This window comes from Oppia nitens, unplaced genomic scaffold, assembly GCF_028296485.1.
Source record: "Oppia nitens isolate AA-2021 unplaced genomic scaffold, nextdenovo-longstitch-racon4-pilon3 scaffold19_pilon_pilon_pilon, whole genome shotgun sequence".
NCBI classification, from domain to species: Eukaryota; Metazoa; Arthropoda; class Arachnida; order Sarcoptiformes; family Oppiidae; genus Oppia; species Oppia nitens.
The window spans coordinates 1,331,384-1,351,012 of NW_026533198.1; the positions used below are offsets into that span (position 1 = coordinate 1,331,384).

Below are 19,629 nucleotides of genomic sequence, written 5' to 3' on the forward strand. Positions count from 1 at the left end.
TTTACCTTTAAATTGTTTGGACAGTTAGGTCCTAAACCATTTGTCGGTAAATCCAATATATAATATCGTTTATTTTTTTGTTGCTGTTTGACTATCGTATCGATCAAATAGTTGGCCAATAAAACAGTGTTTCAATGTTTCACAACATAATTGACACAACAGTTTTTTGACAGTTATTATTGCCAACTAATGTTGAAATAATTTATTTTATATTTATAATTAAAAAAAAAAATGTAAACTTATTTAAAGTTTAGAATAACTATTGACTCAATAAATAAGTAATTATATAAAAACAATGTTTTTTAATAATAAGTAATCTAATAATATCTAATAAGTAATTTGTTTAAAATTTTTATAAAAAAAAATCTATTAAATCTATTGATGAAATATTTTATTTTTTTTAAAAATAAAATAAAAATAATATTACTATATTTGTTACATCATATAAATATGGAGTATATTTTTAATTTATTAAATCAACAAAAATTGATAATTTTTCATTTTGTGTGTGTTATTATGATATTATTATTATTATTTTAATTATTATTAATAATTTTTCGACTGTTATTTCATTCAAAAAAAAAATTAGATTAAAAATATAAGAAAAACATCTTTTTAATATCTATTTTAAATATTATTAAATAATTATAAAAAAATTTAAAGTATTTTAAAGTATTTCATTTGTTTACTTATTATTATTTTTTTGAAGTTTCAAATTATTCAAAATTATTTATACATTTAATATATATATATATATATATATTTAAAAAATTGTTTGAAACTTTTTTTTTTAAGAGTCAATAGTTATACTAAACTTTAAATAAGTTATATATATAATTATTTCAGCATATATTTAATATATTTATATAATTAGCATATAAATATATAACATATTTTTAATCTATTACATCAATAAAAAAAATATATAATTATTATCAGTTATTTTTTCGGCTGATATTTCATTATTATAAAAATTTCAATAAAAATAGTCACAAAAAAAACAAATGATAACTAAATATCAATACTATATACTAATAACATAAGCAAAAAAAAATAGACAGATAAATGTATTTTTATATAAACTAATAAATTATTGATTTTATTGGATGAGTGGAAAAATAAATTGTTATTATAAAATAATTGTATATCAAAACAAAAAATAAAAATATTACTATTGTATGTGTAATATGATATAAATATATCAATACATATACAATATACTGTATAAATAGTATATATAAACGGTTTAAATTTATAACAAAATTTTAAAAGCATTTTGAAATTTGTTAGCTTTAAGTTTATTACAAAAATATAAATTGTATTTTTATTATTAATTGTTGAAAATGTATTCAATACTATTGCTAATATTTTATATTAGTCTAATAAATTGCGATTCAATTGACTTGACCCTGGTACCCCGATCCAATGGCCAGGATGTAGTCGATGCTACCATTGCCAAAGTGAACCAGATCAAATTGTTTGCCGATGATCTGGGTTTCCTATTTAGGCTGGCATTAGTCGAAAGTAATTTCGGTGAAAATCCACCAAATTTTGCCGATCGGTCGCAAAATATTTGGTCAATAGATAGGAAAAAATTTCTGAAAACACAAGATTTTGAACGACATCACGAATTATTGGAGATTTACTATGAATTGGCGGATAAATATGATATCGATTGGCAACGATTGGATATAACAGATATGAAAACACCATTATATGAGGCATTGGCTACGAAAATGTTTCTGCATTTAACTAATCAGTCGATACCGAAAACAATTGAAGAACAGGCTATGTATTGGAAACGATATTATAAACACAGGGGTAATGTCCAACAGTTTATCCAAAAAGTCAACCAATTGGAGGATCTATACGAATGTTCGCCGCATATCAATCTATGCTACGTATTGGACGGATCGGGTAGTATAGCGCCCAATGATTTTCAAATGGCCAAAGATTTCCTCTATAAGGTTACCGATAAAATTGGTTCAAAAAATGGAAATTTTTCACTAATATTATATTCATCTAATGTCCAAACTATCTATGATTATACTGAGAAATCTAAGACAAATAGATTGGATAAAATTCGGACACTTAGACAACCCCGTGGCGGTACCAACACTCGGGACGGTATACAGACAGCAGTCGATATTATGAAGTCCGGCCAAACATTGCCCTATAAGACAATGTTTGTATTAACTGATGGCCAGTCCAACGACGGGGTACAGCCGGCCGTAACCAATGCCCAGAAGGCTGGGATCAAGAGTCTGGTTTGGGGTGTAGGTCCCGGTGTTGATGCTAAAGAACTATTGGAAATTGCCTACAATTTACCCGTAAATGTCCAACAATTAACTAAATTTAGTTCATTAAAATCAGAGTTATTTGCATTCAAAAAATCCTTATGTACTGAACGATTGAAACTAATTGTTGGCCAAAAATTAGACGACTCGACAGTCAAACGTGAAAAACGATACTATATATTGGATTTACCCAAAACTGGTGGTTTAGATCTGACTGTCCAAACAATTAAAGGTAAACTTATCGGTTACTTTGCATACCAGAGTCACTATCCATCATCAGCTGTCAATGATGGCCAGTTTGCCGATCATATTCACATACCCGGCCATAATACCCGTCGTCAAGTGTTTGTTGCTATTGAAGGCCAGGAATCGGATAATGTTTATCGTATTATTGCAACTAATGTTTTAAACTAAATAATTATTTGCAAAAAAATAATACAATTTATAGAAACAAACAAAAAACAACTAAAACTTATTACTATATTATTAATTAATTAATAATAAATAAAACTTTGATTATTTTGTTTTTTTAGTAGATATAATAGTTTTTTTAATGTATATTTCATATTAATACTAGTAAATAATATTTATTTTTTTTAAACTGCAATTAATCAATAAAATATTTGAAATAAATAAAAATTGTTTATTGATAATTATTAGTCATATTAATCATAATAGTAAAAAAAAAAAGTTTTTTTTTTAAAAATTATAATTATTATTTGTTTAATCTTTAAAAATAATATTATTATTATATCCAATTTAAATTTAATTATAAAATATATAATAATTAATTTGTTTCATATAAAATAAAAAATATATTAAATCTATAGCTGAAATATTTTAAAATTTTTTTTTAAAATTTAAAGATTTTAAAAATAATATTACTATATTTGTTACATCATATAAATATTAATATCTAATATATTTTACTTTATTACACAAACAAAAATTGATAATTAATTTTTTATGTTTTTTTTCATTTTGTGTTATTATTATTATTATTATTAATATCAGTGATGATAATGAAAATCTTAGCATAACTGATGAGTAAGTGTTTACATATAATAAAAAAACAGTATATTTAAATCAAATGATATGATTATTATTATATTTATAAACTTATTTTTTGGTATTATTTTGTTTATTATTGTAATATAAAAAAAAATTAAATTAATTAAATAACTATCAAAGCTATCAAAATACTAGTCTATTAAAAAAATAAACACAAAAAACATATATTTATATAATTCTAACTATTGATTGAATAATAGAAAAATAAATTTTTGGTTTATTTTTTTCTCTCTTTCTCTCTCTCTCTCTCTCTTTCTAGAGAACAGTCGACTTATAATTGTTGGCACTGTTTGTTGGTATTGTTATTATTTGGTCTGCACTGCCATTATCTGGTGCACCATCACTACCACTACCATCATTACCACCATTACTACTATCACTACTACTTTCCGTATGTAATCCTTCATCCAATTCCTCCCGCGATTCGGGAATATTGTCGTGTTTTGCCGGTTCCTTAGCCAACGACTCTTTGATGTCGGATATCTGAAATCGATGATAGGGTACGTCTCCCGGAGCTGACACTGCCGTCGATGATGTCGTCGACTGATGTTTACCATCGTAGGCAATCTTAGCCATCTCTTTCAGACTCTGGGCCATACCTTTCCCGGTCATCCGGACCATCGACGTGAACAGTCCCTGATCGTTTTGCAACAATAGATAGGGTTCATCATACTCGACTACCCGGCCGGCATCGAGCACCAGTACCTTATCCGAGTCCATAATCGTATGCAATCGATGGGCAATAGTCAGTACAGTACAGTCGGCAAACTTATCCCTAATTGTCTGCTGAATCAGTGAATCGGTACTAAAAAAATAATTGATTTGATTTGATTGAATAGAAAGAAAATTAAAACAAAATTAATTATCAATTAAAATGCAAATAAAATTATTTCTAAATATATACATATATAAGTGTATCTATAATATTATATAATATATATAACATAATTGTTTTGTAAAGTTTTTTAATTTATTAATTTTTTTGTTATGTGTCTCAAAATTACCTGCAATTTATTTTTTTGATTTATGATTATTTAGTAATAATAATAATAATAATGAAAAAAATTAATACAGTATATTATATATTTATAGTAATTGATAAGTAAAATATTAACATTAGCTATTTTGTATCTAATATTTATCTATTATAAATTATAATACAGTACAAATTAATGTATAAATTTTTTAAACTAATCATATAAAGTCATATAAAGTATATATATATATATAAATGTTTATCAAATTAATATCAAATAAAACTAATATGTTATTAAAGTATAGTAAATAATTTTTTTAAAAAAAACATTTAATTATTTTCATATATTTCATATATATTAAACTTAACTTTTATTTTTTTAAAATTTTTTTTTGTTGACTACCAGTAATTATAATTTTTTTAATTTATTTACTACACTTTAATAACATATGAAAATAATTAAATGTTTTGTTTGTTTGTTAATCAAATATAGTAATAAAAAATTATTATTAAGTATTAATTAAAAAAAATATTACTAATAATGATATTTAATTTTAAATATTAATATATTTTTTAAAAATATTGATAATAATTTTCTAACTATTGATACTGTATTAAAAAACACTATTCATAGACTTGTTTGTACTGTATATCAAATTGTATACCAAAAAAATAATTTGTTTTTAATAAATATTTTTAATTTTATAATGTCATAAAAATTTTAAAAAATTTGTTATAATTATCCTTAATATTAATATTATTAATATACTAATTATACTGTATATTAACATTAAGGGTAATTATTAAAAAAAATAAAAAATAATAATTATTATTAATATTAATAATTGTTATTCAATTCAATTAAAATACTAATATATAACAAAAATCGTCAATATTTTTGTATTAATAGTTTAGTACAGTATATAATATATATATATATATACAGTATATATATATATACAGTATATATATATATATATATATAATAACTTACGTGGGATCGACATTAGCAGTCGCCTCGTCCAACACTAGTATCCGATTTTGTTTGAGTATAGCCCGGGCCAGACATATCAGCTGCCGCTGGCCTACACTAAAATTGCTGCCACCTTCGGCAATATCGGCCTCCAGGCCGCCACACAATTCGGTAACGGCATGTTTCAGCCGGACCTCATCGAGCACTTCCCACAACCGTTTATCCGTATGATTGTTAAACGGATCGATATTACGGCGAACCGGTCCGGCAAACAATACCGGATCCTGCGGTATAATCGACAACTTATTACGCAAATCGGCCAAACTTATCGATCCACTGTCGAGGCCATCGATTTTGATGATACCCGAAGGCGGTGACATCCGAAACAGGGCCGCTATCATTGACGACTTACCGGCACCGGTACGGCCAACAATACCGATCTTTTCGTTACCTTTGACCGAAAATGTCAGATTCCTCAACACTGGCGGATCTTCCGGATTATACTGTAGGCTAACGTCCTCGAAATCAATGTCACCTCTGGCCGGCCAATCATTGGGCGGCCGTTTACCGTCCGGTGTCGACTCCAGATTATGTTCGGCTACTAAATGGCTGTATTCGTCGACCCGTTCCACTGATGTCATCTGACTTTCCAGTTCGGCCGACTGGCGGACACCCCACTGAAACATACCCGACAACGATATGGCCGACGATACCATCAGACCGATTTCGCTGGCCGATCGGGTTTCGTACGTGAATATCATTGTAATGGTCACTGCGGCCAGATATACCCAACAAAGCCAGTCCAGTAAAATACCGAACCAACGGGTCGAACAAATAAACAGAAACCACGACGACGTATGACTGTCCTGATAGTCGTCAAACTTCCTCTCAAACGATTTCTGGGCACCGAATGCCCGAACAGTGGACAAACCGTACAACGAATTGGACAAATGCGAGAACACTGGACTACGGGTAATACCTTCCAAACGTTTGACACTACGAGCACTGGTTATGTAGTATTTCCTTAAATAATAAAATATAACTATCAGTATAACTGTCGGTATCAGTAGATAGGGATCAATGATGGCATTCATAATGATTACGCCCAACAATTGGACAAATATCTCGACGGCATCGAAAGCCGTTGCGGGAACCATATCATCGATTAGGCCTAAATCGCGGGAACACCTGTTCAACAGTACACCAATTGGGTTGTTATCGAAAAAACTTATCGGCGCCCGTATGACACTCTCGAATAGCCTATTGTGTAATGTAATCGACGATCGCATACATATTGTGAAAAAAATGGTTGTCCTCACTAGCGATAGTAGAAACAGGCCGCCGGTCATCAAAGCAAATATAATAAGCATCCAATTGCTGTCCAATCGGCGGACCCAATCAAAATTGATAACATCCTGTTCCATATCGGTCCATAACGATAGGAAATACTCGGAACCGGTAAATAGCAATTGGGTACCAATATTGGACAGTATCAACAGGGTCAGCCAAAACCAATTGCTACCCGATCGGACATACAGCCAATAGATAGCCGCCCTGACCGACCCACTCCGCTGAAACTCTCCTCTTTGGATTTGTGCCTTTTCTCCCTCGATATAGTTTTGTAGCTCATCGTCCTCTTCGACACCGGTATGCGACTGACCCGACATTGATATAGACCGCGGCTGACCTCCTCCTCTAACTGATCCACTCCTCGATAGACTCTTATCGCCGCCACTGGTCGTCAACTCGGCTCCCGTTTTGGTTTCCGGTTTTTCGTCGCCCGACATCTTTATGAAATCAATACCCGCACTGACCAGCTCCGGATAGGTGCCCAGTGCCTCCGTATGGCCATCCCTGAGCACCAGTATGTGTTGGGCATTCCTGATAAACTGCAACTGATGGGTAACCAATAGGACTACTTTGTCTTTCAGATACCCCCGGATGCACTTCTCGAAGATATGTTTAGAAACGGCCGCATCGACAGCACTGGTAGTTATATATATAAAAAAAAAGGTATTAAAAAATAGTAGTTTTGTTTGTTATGTTTACACAACATACCTGAGCGGATCGTCCAATAGATAGACATCTGCATCGCAATACAGAGCTCGGGCTAAATTGATTCTGGCTTTTTGGCCGCCACTTAACGAGACACCCCTTTCCCCGACAATAGTCATATCACCTGTTAGTTAGTTAGTTAAGTTGGTTGTAATTATCGATAGTTTTTTTTAATGGTTGGATATAATTATATTACAAACCATTAGGAAATAGTTGTAAATCTTTTTCAAGGGCACAGACATGTAAAACTTTTTTATATTTTTCATCATTGAATTCACTGCCAAACAATACATTTTCTCTAACGGTTCCCGCAAATGACCAGGCCTGTTGACTGGTATGTCCACAAACATATATATACACAAAATAAATGTTTAAAATTAATTAAATTAATTGTATAAAAATATATTACCTGGCATAGGCTATTTTGCCGTTAACATTCATATGACCCGATAGGACAGGTATTTCGGCCAAAATACTCATCAGTATTGAACTTTTACCCGAACCGACCGGACCTAATAAAATGGATGGACGGACGGATAAATTATTATTATTATTATTATTAAAATATTTTTAAGGTTTTAGGTATGTTTTGTTAGTGGTTTATGTTACCGACTATTACAATCAATTCGCCCGGTTGGACACCAAACGTAATGCTGTTCAAAGTGGGCTCTGTTTGGTCACCCCCTGCCCAGGAGGCGGTCATATTGTCTAACCAAACACCGGTATCTTTTTCTACTTGACTTTTGGTTGTATTATCTTGTTTTTCAATACAAACCGATTCGACCTCTTTTTCTTCAAGTATTAAAAATTCCTAAAATAATAATTTTATTAATTTAAAAATAAATTATAGTAATATATTAATTGATATTAAGCATATATTTATAAAATAATAATAATAATATATATATATCTTAAAAATTCATAAAAATTAAAAAAAAAATATTTTATTAATTTAAAAAAAATAAAATATAGTTAGATATTAAATATATATTTATAAAATAATAATAATATATATATATATACTGTATATATAATTTAAATATCTTAAAAATTGCTAAATAAATATTTTATTAATTTTTAAAAAATTAAAAATAAATTATATTATATCAATCAAATTAAATATTAATTGATATTATATATATATATTTATAAAATAATATTAATATCTATATATATATATACCTCTATTCTGCCAATAGAAATCAGTGCTTCCGATCCCTGGGATATACCGTACGGAAAAAATAGGGTCAAACTTTGCCGTACATTGTTCAACAAGGATAGGGCTACAAAAACTAACTGGGCCTCAATCTGGCCAATTTCCTTAACAAATACTACAAACGTTATCAGAATCATTGTTTTTGATGATACAAAAAACAATGCCATATTGACACCCCTGAGCATCGATGTAAACTTGATTTTCTTGACCTCCCGGCGCCGGGCAATCTCAACCATTTTGGCGAACGGCTTCTCCCAGGTATACATTTTGATGACTCTCATCGACGGTATAATTTCGTTCATCAATCGGATCCTCTCATCCGTAAGGACAGCCGTTTTTGACCGCAACTGCGAAAACAGCCGTCCCATATACATCTGAAACGGTAGATAGACGACCAGTACGGAACAGCCGACTAATACTGACCACTGGAGTCCAGCCCAGTATAGATAGGCCAATGAGACAACTGTCTGAAACGGTGCGGTAAATATGAACGGTATGAATATAAATGAATTATCAAAACGGTTGACATCGTTGGACAATAGGTTAACCATTTGGCCGACAGTTGTCCGGCCGAGGGCTTTATGGCTCAATCGTAGGGCTTTCTTGTAGACCAGATTACAACAGGCTATCCTATTATTTAGTATTAATTAATTTATTAATTATTTAATTAATTTTAATTTTTAATTATATATTAGGGTTGAGGTTGTATAGTGTATGACAAACGTAATATAAATAACTAATTTTTATATATATATATTAAAAATATTTTTGTTGTTTGTTTGCAATTAATTGTTAGTTTAATATTATTATAATTTCTGATTATTACTATTACTACTATTACTAAATAAATTATAATAAATAAATAAATTAATTAATTAATATATTATTGAAGTTTATTAAATTAATTTTTTTAATAGTATATTAGTTGAGGTATTAAAAAAATAACTAGTTTTTTAAAATTTAAAATATTTAAAAAAATATTTTTTGTTTGTTTGCAATTAATTGCTAGTTTAATATTATATTTTCTGATTATTACTATTACTAAAAAAAAATAATTAATATATTATTGAAGTTTATTAAATTATAGTTATACTGCAATAATTAATGTAATAGTAATAATTAAATTATAAAAAAATACTAAATTTACAAAAATTTAAAAATTAATTTATTATTATTATTTTTATCTGTTTATTGTTGGCCACTAGTGTTTAATGAATTTAAAAAAACTAATTTAATTTATATTAAAATTTTGTCAATTAAATAGTTACAGTTTTTTTTATACAAATGTTATTATTAAAAAAAATACTTTATCTATCTATCAATCAAATTGAAAAATTACTATAATATAATTATATGTTTTTTTAGGACTACCCCCCCCACCACTCAAACCCAACCACCCCACACACCTACCCACCCATCCAAACATATAATCCCTTACCTCAATTGCATGCCTTTACGTTGCATTTTGAAAAAATACGGATGATACCATAGTATATAGATAATACCCAATAGTATAATCATTGCGGCCATTATATAATAATTATTAAGTAAATCATTATCCGGGTCCTTTATATGTTGTGTATGTTTGTACGCCTGCATAAAGTAGACCATATAGCCCATAGCTATCGGCTGGAGTGTCCTAATTATGCCTTCCTATATATATATATATAAATATACACAATATATATATATTAGTAAAAATTTTAATAATAATAATTATAATAATATTTTAATAGTTATTAATAGCTGTCAGCTATTAATTGACTATACGATACCTAAATTGTTTTTTTTAATTAACAATTAATTTTAATTAATATATATATATAGTTATAAATACTAACAATCAAAACAAACAAAAATTTTCAATACATATATTGTATAATAAAAAAAATTTTAGATAAAATAAATCTTATTTTTAAAGTTTTTAAAAGTTTATTTGTGCCTGATAACATTGTATGGTATTTTCTAACATATTATTATATAAGCTAGGTAAAATATTTAAATATTTTTTAAAAATATGTAAACAGCAGGTATAGTTAAATATTTGTTTTTTTTAATTTTAGGTTTTTTTGTAATTATAAATAATAATTATTTATTTTGTGTTTACATTTAGTATGGATATTGAACCGGACATAAAATACCAGAAACCAAATGCCCGTAAAATAGCCCTCAATAGACTGGGTCTACGTTTTTTATGAAACGCCGTTTCCAACTCATTATCCCATTCCCTATAAAAATATAAAAAAAATAAAATAAAAGTATAAAAAATAAAATAATAGTATAAAAAATAAAATAATTGAATTGATTTTAATTATTATTATAATTGTTTTTGTTTTTTTTTTGGAAAAAAATTATGTGAATAAATATAGTTTTAAAATGTTTTATTAAATTTAATTATTTAAATTTTTTTTCGGTAAAATTTTTATAGAAATATTTAGTATTATTTTTTTGGTTTGTTTTTGTTGTATTAGTATTACTATACAAAATAATTCGTAATAAATTCATATACAAAAAAAACAATAGAAATAGAAATAAATAATTTTGTTTTTTTAATTTAAAAACTAGTTTTTATTATTATTATTATTATTTTTGAAAATAAATTACAGTATTTTTTTGAAAATACAGTATTAGTTTTCATGTTATTTATTTAATATGTTTTTTTTAACAATCTATTGATGAACCCTACAAACACACATATTATTATAATAAAATATATTTTGAAATATATATATATATATATATATATATATATATATATATATACTTGTATTATATTATTGTTATTTTTGTTGACAAATTTATATTTATAGCTATCATCAAATATACTGTATATACTGTACAATAATTTTTATTTTTAATTTATTAATTTATTATGTTAAGTTTTACCACAAATAATAAAATAATATTTTGTTTTAAAAAAAAATCAATAATAATAATAATAATATTGTTTTTATCTTAATATTTATTTTCTATATTTGAAGAAAATATTTGTCACAATACTTGTTTTTAAAAGTATTTTTTGTTTTGTTTTGTTTTATTATACAGTAATATCTTATATCAATAACTTATATATAAATTTATATATATATATACTTAAGTAATAATAAAAATAATAATAATAAGTAAAGGCAAAAGTTTATTGCTATGTTTATTGATATTTAAACAGTATATTAGCTTAAATTTAAATTGAAGTTTTTAACCTCATTACAGGGTATTAATAATATATATATAATATAATATATAATATAAAAATGGCATCAATTTGTGATATTAAATGATAAGAAAAAAAGTATAGTTTTATATTATATTATATATACAGTATATATTGTATGTATATTTTTATATAGATTTTTATATACAATATATTAATAAATAGTATGTATTTCATGTGAATTTAATAATAATTTTGTTATTTACATATAATTTAATATAAGTGGTGCTAAAAAATGGGCTATAATTTTCTTAAATAATTATTATTAATAAGAAAAAATTATAAATATATTTATATACAGTATTTTATGTTTGCTTTTTAAATACAAATATTAGCTAAAAAATGTGAATCTATTTATATATAACTGTATTTATTTATCATTAAAATATTATTTGTAAATTATTTATATATATATATACAAACAAATAACTGTAGTTATTTTTATAAATTTGAAATACATCTAATAATGTGTAAATAGCAAACAATATAATAAAAATTTATAATAAAAAAATATATAATAAAGATTATTTTATATTTAAAAAATAAAATATTATATAATTTAGCATCTAAATAACAAAATTTTATATTAATAGTAATTATTAGAAATATACACAAATTATTATTACCATAATTACTATGATTTTTGATTATTTTAAACTAAAAAAATTTGAAATATTAGAGATATTAATAACGGTATTTACTTTAATATTAAATATTTTTAAGTAATTATATATATATATAAATTATTTAAAAATACAATGGTTTATTAATATTTTTTTTTAAATTGATAATAATAATAATAAACATTTAATTACATGATTTAAATTTTTTTTGATGACATTAAATCTTATTAATATATTTTTTAAATAATACATTAGTATATTAACATAATATCATTAATTACAAACACTTTATAATAATGAAAAAAAACTAAAATTAATTACTAATTTTATTTTGTTAAAAATAAATTACAAGATTTAGCAATATTTTTTTGAAAAAAATAAGTATTTAAAACTTTTATATTATATATTGTTATAAACCATTAGTTTTTATAGTAATTATTATTTTTTCGTTTAGCAATTTAAAAAAAATTATGTCTATTACTTAAATAATTTAGACTATAATTTTAATTTACTAATAATTTTGTTTTCTCACAAAAATTTTTGTTTTTTAGATAACCTTAACAATCAAACAAACAAAACAAAAAAAAATACAATTAATTAAAAACTAAATTATGACTTACTTTTCAAGTTTTTCGCCCAATCTTTTAGATGAATCAACTTTTGGACACTTATATAGATCGCTAACTTTTAGTTCATTACTATAGCCCTGTTTGAGGAATGGGTTAATCCACCTGTGCTTCAAAAAATAAAATAATTTAATAGATAATAAAAGTATTTACCAAAAAATTAAAAAATTATTAATTAATTATCTAATAACAACAAATTTTACACACAATTATATAGATGACACTAACATATAATACATATATAATTATTATTTTATATATTAAAAAAAAAATTTTTGTTGTTGTATGTGGTCTGAGATAGTTTAAAACTTTCTCAACATTGATCGATAAAATTTTTTTTTATACATATATATATATAATTTTATAATATGATAATAACTTAATTTGTATTAATAATAATAATAATATATATAACAATAATGTATAACAAAATTTTAATATATATTAATAATAATAATAATAATAATAATAATAATAATAATAATAATAATAATAATAATAATAATAATAATAATAATAATGATTACAAACCAGAAAAAATTTCGGTTAACAATGTTTGCCGAATCGTATGGATTTTTTTTGACAATTTGTTTTGTAAAGTCCATTGTTTTTTTTGTTTGTGTGGTTTTTATTTAAATTTTTTTTTAAAATTTTTTGTTATTGTCTTTCAACACAACAAAAAATATTTGACATTTAAATACCACACAAACACACAGTTACAGAAAAAATTAAATCCAAATTATAATTAATTAATTTTTTTTTGGTGTTACTGATGATCTAAATTTTTTTTTCATAAAAAAAATCACATAATATTTTAGTATATTTTTTTAAAAGTATATATTTTGTTAAATTAATTAATTTATTAGTATATATACTGTATATAATTTTTTTATTATTATTATTATTAATCACTGAAATAATAATGTTTTTTCTCGACTTTTGATTACTTTTATTTGATAATTATAATGATAATAATAATAATAATTAATATTAGTAGTAGTATAGTAATAATAATAATAATAATATAAAAAAGTGAAATTTAATAGTATTTACTAAACATAAAATTGTATGATTTGTTTTTGTGAAACTTATAATATATATATAGACAGATATATACAGTATATATTAAAAGTATCACAAAACAAATCATACAATTTTGTTACAATACATTCAATATTGTCATTAAATGATGTCTTAATGATAATAAAACACAATATTAATGAGTTAATTGTCTTTTATTTTATTTTTTATTATTATTATTAAAGCAATTAATAAAAACACTGTCTATCTGTTACTGTAGGCGTCGTTTACTATAATATATATATATATATATATATATATACAATGATTTGAGATTTTACTATCAATTTATATATATATATATATAATATAAAAATTATATATTAAGTATATATATATATATATATATATCTATACTGTAATTTCCTAAACAGTATCTAAATTTATATTACTATACTATACTTATAATAATAATATTATTATTATTATATATATATATATATATTAAATTTATACCTAAATTAGTTCAACAACAAAAAAAACAATATACAGTACATATCAAATAAATTATCAAATATATCAATAATATTATTGAATATATTATTAGTTTATTAATACATCAGTTTTAAAGTCAACGAAATATATTTATATATATATATTTAGTTGAAAATTATTTATCATTCAATTACAACCTATATATATATATAAATATTTGTACAAAATTTGTCTTATTATTTGTACTGTACTTTGATCTGAAAATTTTTATAAATATATTGCAATATTATTGCTATTATTTTTCATTTGAATAATATCTCATTAAATCTTAACTATTAATACTATGTTTTAAATTAAAAATATGTAAACAATAATTGCAAAAAAATTAATTAATTATCACTTAACTTCATAGTGTATTTAACAAATTTCAACAAAAAATAATCATAAATTATAATCAATTAATACATTTAATTAATTACATCACTAATAATAATATGATGATATAATTTTATTAGTAAATTATGAAATATTATTACTAAAAAAAATTTTTTTTTGATACTAAGCTATAACTAATTGTACTTAAATGTTATACAATACTATATACAATAATCTGATAGTTATTAGAAAAAAATTTTACAAAAAATCTATGTAATTATTATCATAATATTTAATATTGATTTATCAACAACAAAAAAAATAGTACATTAAGGTTATCATATAATTTTTGATACATTAACTTGTAGTCTATATTATTATTATTTTTGGGTAATCAATTTGATTATTGATAAATGTAATAATAATTAGTTATAATTATCTATTGTATCTAGGTAGATAAATCTATTAAATCTATCTAGTTTAATAAAAAATAAATATAATTTTTGTTCACATTAAGTACTAAAAATAGTAATCATTGATTTAAAAACTAATTCATCTAGCTTAATATATTTTTAAAAAAATTAGTTTAACACAATTATATATTTTTAAAAAAAAATTTATATCAAAACTAATAGTTTAAAAAATTATTATTTAATTTTGAATTTTTAATGTATAAATCAATTGTTAACTCACTTTATTTTGATGTCTCTCTAAAAAAAAATGTTTTTTCCCAACTATAGTAACACAAAATAATTACAAAAACACAACAATATTTAAAAAAATAACTTATTATTATAACATTTTATATTAAGCAAAAAAAAAATATTATTATTATTTTTTTAGCTAATTATCTTTAAACTCACTTTTTTTTGTTTATTTAATATATAATATATATATTTTTTGATGATATTAAATATTAATATCAAAAAAAAAATTAAATATAAATATTATAATAATAATAATAATAAAGAGAGAGAGTGTTACCTAACAAACTAATTTATATAAAAAAAAATTTTGTTGGTTTATTTGATTAGACATTTACACTGGTAATAAAACAATTAAATTTATCACCAAAAAAAAGTTATTGTTATCAATTAATAATCATCATCATTTAATTTATTTTATATATATATACTGTATATATATAGTCATACATTTATATAGATATAAAAATATATATATAATTATTAATTATTTTTAACATTACAATACACGTTGAAATTATTAGTATTATTATTATTATTATAACTAAATATTATTTTGTTGATGAGTTCAAGATTTTATTTTGTTAAACAATATATCTATATATATATAAACAATATTTACTTTAATTTATTATTTCTAATATATTATATTAATAATGATAATAATTTATTAAATAGCTATTTGATTAATAAACACAATACATCATATCATTTATATATTATATTATAAATTTTATTATATTAGCACATAATTATAATCATAATTACCGACAATAATTTTTTTTAACTTGTTTTTGAACTCAATAATAATAATAATAATAATTATTATTATTATTATTACAATTATTACTATTTATATCTTCTTAGAAATATTATAATTAATTAGATATATATATATATTATCAGTAATATCATAATATAGGGGAAACCCATTTAATGGTAATTTTGTCATAAAAAAAATAATTAAAAAAATTTGTAGTTTAAACAGGATAAAACAAACATATAATGATAATATATATATATATACATGTATAAAATGTACAAATAATTTATACAATAATTAAAAAATAGTATATAGTATACTATATACTGTATATCAAGATTATTGAAAAAACATTTCTATAAAAACAAATTAATAATTTACATTTACTATATTTTTTTAATATTTACTAGTTTATACTGTATATATGAAAAATTATAACAAAATATTTGTTTAATTTTCACATTAGATTTAAGTTAAAACATTTAAGTTGATGGACAAACATATAAATATAATATTATCATATCGTATTTGATAACATGTATATTATTATTTAAAAGTTAATTATTAAAGTTAATTAATATTACAGTATATAACAATAGCAAATGTTTTTTTTATAAATTTAAGTATTTTATTTATAAAAACATTTTTTTAAATTGTTAAATAATAAAATTTATTTTATATAATAATATACTATTATCTATATAGAAACAAATGTTTTTTTTTTAATTTATAATTTATTTGCATATATAAAAATTATTTTGATATAAATTTAATATTAAAATAAACTTTACATTATAAATATATATATATATAAATATAAATGTAAAAAATATAAAAGTATAATTTTTTATTATCAAATTTTTATATAACAATTATTATATTAAAATAAAATATTTTTATGATTTAAACATATTTGTTACATAAATATAAAGCAATATATTTCGTACTCAAAAAATATTATATACTAAATAATAATTTTTTAAAAAATAAAATATATTTCATTTTATATTACAATTAATGTCATAAAAATAGTTTTCATATATATATATATATATGTTTTATATAAATCAATTAATTAATTAATTGTCTAGTCAATTATATATAATAGCTAAAATGTTTTTATTTTGTTGCTAAACTAAAATTTTCATAATCTAATCATTAAAATAATAAAATAAAAAAATTGTCATAAAATTTATTAAATCTACAATTTTTTTGTTTGTTTCACATTTTCAGTACAAATTCATTTCTATATAAATCATTTAATTTAGTTATACTGTATGTTAGAAACAATTTAAATATACATTTATATATATATATATATATATGTATACAATGTTTAATAACTTATTATCAAATGATAGTATAGATTTTATCTTTAAAAATAAATCTAATAACTAATATTGATATATGTTTTGATAAAAGTAAATATTATTCTCAATATTTAACTTAATTTTTTTTTTTAATTTTATAATTATATAGCATTTATTTGATATAATTAAAAATTTATGTTATTTTCAAAAAAAATGTTAGTTTTGTTATTTAATTTCATTAGATATTTATTTTATAAGTTAAATAATAATTAATTTATATTTTAATAATATTTCTATTCATAATTATAATTATTTATTTATTTTTTGAATAAACAAATTGATTTACAATTTTGTTTTTTATATAATATATTTGTTTATTATTATTATTATATAAGTGTCATTAAATCACAAGTTTTTTAATGCATTTCTATTGATAATACAAAAAAGTATTGAAAGTTTTGTTTAATAAAAAGACATTTAATTTATTATTATTATTTTTTTGTTATATTATATAATACAAAGCACTTGTATGTGAACAGTGAGAGAACCGTTAGCTCATTACATACAGTATATATATACTGTATAATTGATGGCTATATTATATTACTTGACAAATATACAGTATATAAGGAAATTCATATTAATTATTCAAAAAATGCTTTTAAACTGGGGTCTAGTTCATAAGATCTAAACTCATTTGACCCAAACTTATTTGACCCAAATCATTTGACCCAAACTTACTTGACCCAACTCATTTGATCCAAACTCATATGACCCAACTCATTTGAACCAAACTTATTTGACCCAAATCACTTGACCCAAATCATTTGACCCAAATCATTTGAACCAAATCACTTGACCCAAATCATTTGACCCAAGCTTATTTGACCCAATTATTATTTTATTTTTTCAAACTATATAATTATATATAAATGATACAAAACTTAATAAATAGTTATAAAATTATGAACATTAATATTTATTACATATTTATTTTTTAACCAATTGGTAATATCTCTGGCTTTTTATATTTTTTAAAAATTAATGTGTAATAAATAAATAAATATTAATAAGATCTAATTTTTATAACTATTTAGATTATTATTTTATTAAGTTTTATATCATTTATATAGTTTGAAAAAATAAAATAATATTTGGGTCAAATAAGCTTGGGTCAAATGATTTGGGTCAAGTGATTTGGTTCAAATGATTTGGGTCAAATGATTTGGGTCAAGTGATTTGGGTCAAGTGATTTGGGTCAAATAAGTTTGGGTCAAATGAGTTGGGTCAAATGAGTTTGGATCAAATGAGTTGGGTCAAGTAAGTTTGGGTCAAATGATTTGGGTCAAATAAGTTTGGGTCAAATGAGTTTAGATCTTATGAGTGCGACCGTTTAAACTGTTATATACCACCAGTGCAATTGAAAGCACTGGTAGGCTATAATACTGTACATCAACACACACACACACACACACACACACACACACACACACACACACACACTCATGTCATCAACATCATCATCATCACCAGCTTCTCTATGTGAAAGGCAAAAGTGCTTTTGTATTAGATGACAGTCCAACATTGTGTATGTACTGTATGTATGTGTGTGTGCACCTGTGCCACGTGCAATGCCTCTCTCTCTCTCTCTCTCTCTCTCTCTCTCTCTCTCTCTCTCTCTCTCTTTGTATGTGTCTATCTATACAACGGGGGGGGGGGGGGGGGGTGACGTCTACCCAGTGACACGACTGCCCAACTACACACACACACACACACCGATTGATTTACACCAACTAATGCACAAAACATAAAACCAAAAAATAAAATTAGCCGTCAATTGATTAGCAAAAAAAAGTAATAATAATAACAATAATATTAGATTACTTGTGTGAGCCTTGAGTTTATTACACCAAC

General features: G+C 23.1%; 1 protein-coding gene across 1 annotated transcript; it reads right to left on the reverse strand.

Annotated features, from left to right (window-relative positions):
• Window positions 1-3,574: 3,574 nt before the first annotated feature.
• Window positions 3,575-13,715, reverse strand: LOC128966096 (ATP-binding cassette sub-family C member 4-like). The gene is made up of 11 exons (XM_054312909.1): window positions 13,580-13,715; window positions 13,043-13,153; window positions 10,696-10,816; window positions 10,027-10,241; window positions 8,555-9,218; window positions 7,982-8,183; window positions 7,782-7,884; window positions 7,573-7,703; window positions 7,376-7,496; window positions 5,339-7,303; window positions 3,575-4,173 (listed from the first exon to the last, which is right to left on the reverse strand). Exons 1-11 carry the CDS (start codon window positions 13,651-13,653, stop codon window positions 3,624-3,626), a joined length of 4,257 nt encoding a protein of 1,418 aa, XP_054168884.1. The 5' UTR covers window positions 13,654-13,715; the 3' UTR covers window positions 3,575-3,623.
• Window positions 13,716-19,629: the final 5,914 nt, after the last annotated feature.

Bases quoted from the DNA above. Each gene is read 5' to 3' on its own strand.
- LOC128966096 (XM_054312909.1), bottom strand. From the start codon at position 13,653: ATGGACTTTACAAAACAAATTGTCAAAAAAAATCCATACGATTCGGCA. The intron at 13,154-13,579 runs GTTTGTAATCAT...TTTGAAGCACAG, and splicing joins GTTAACCGAAATTTTTTCTG to GTGGATTAACCCATTCCTCA. The intron at 4,174-5,338 runs GTAAGTTATTAT...TTATTTTTTTAG, and splicing joins ACTGCTAATGTCGATCCCAC to TACCGATTCACTGATTCAGC.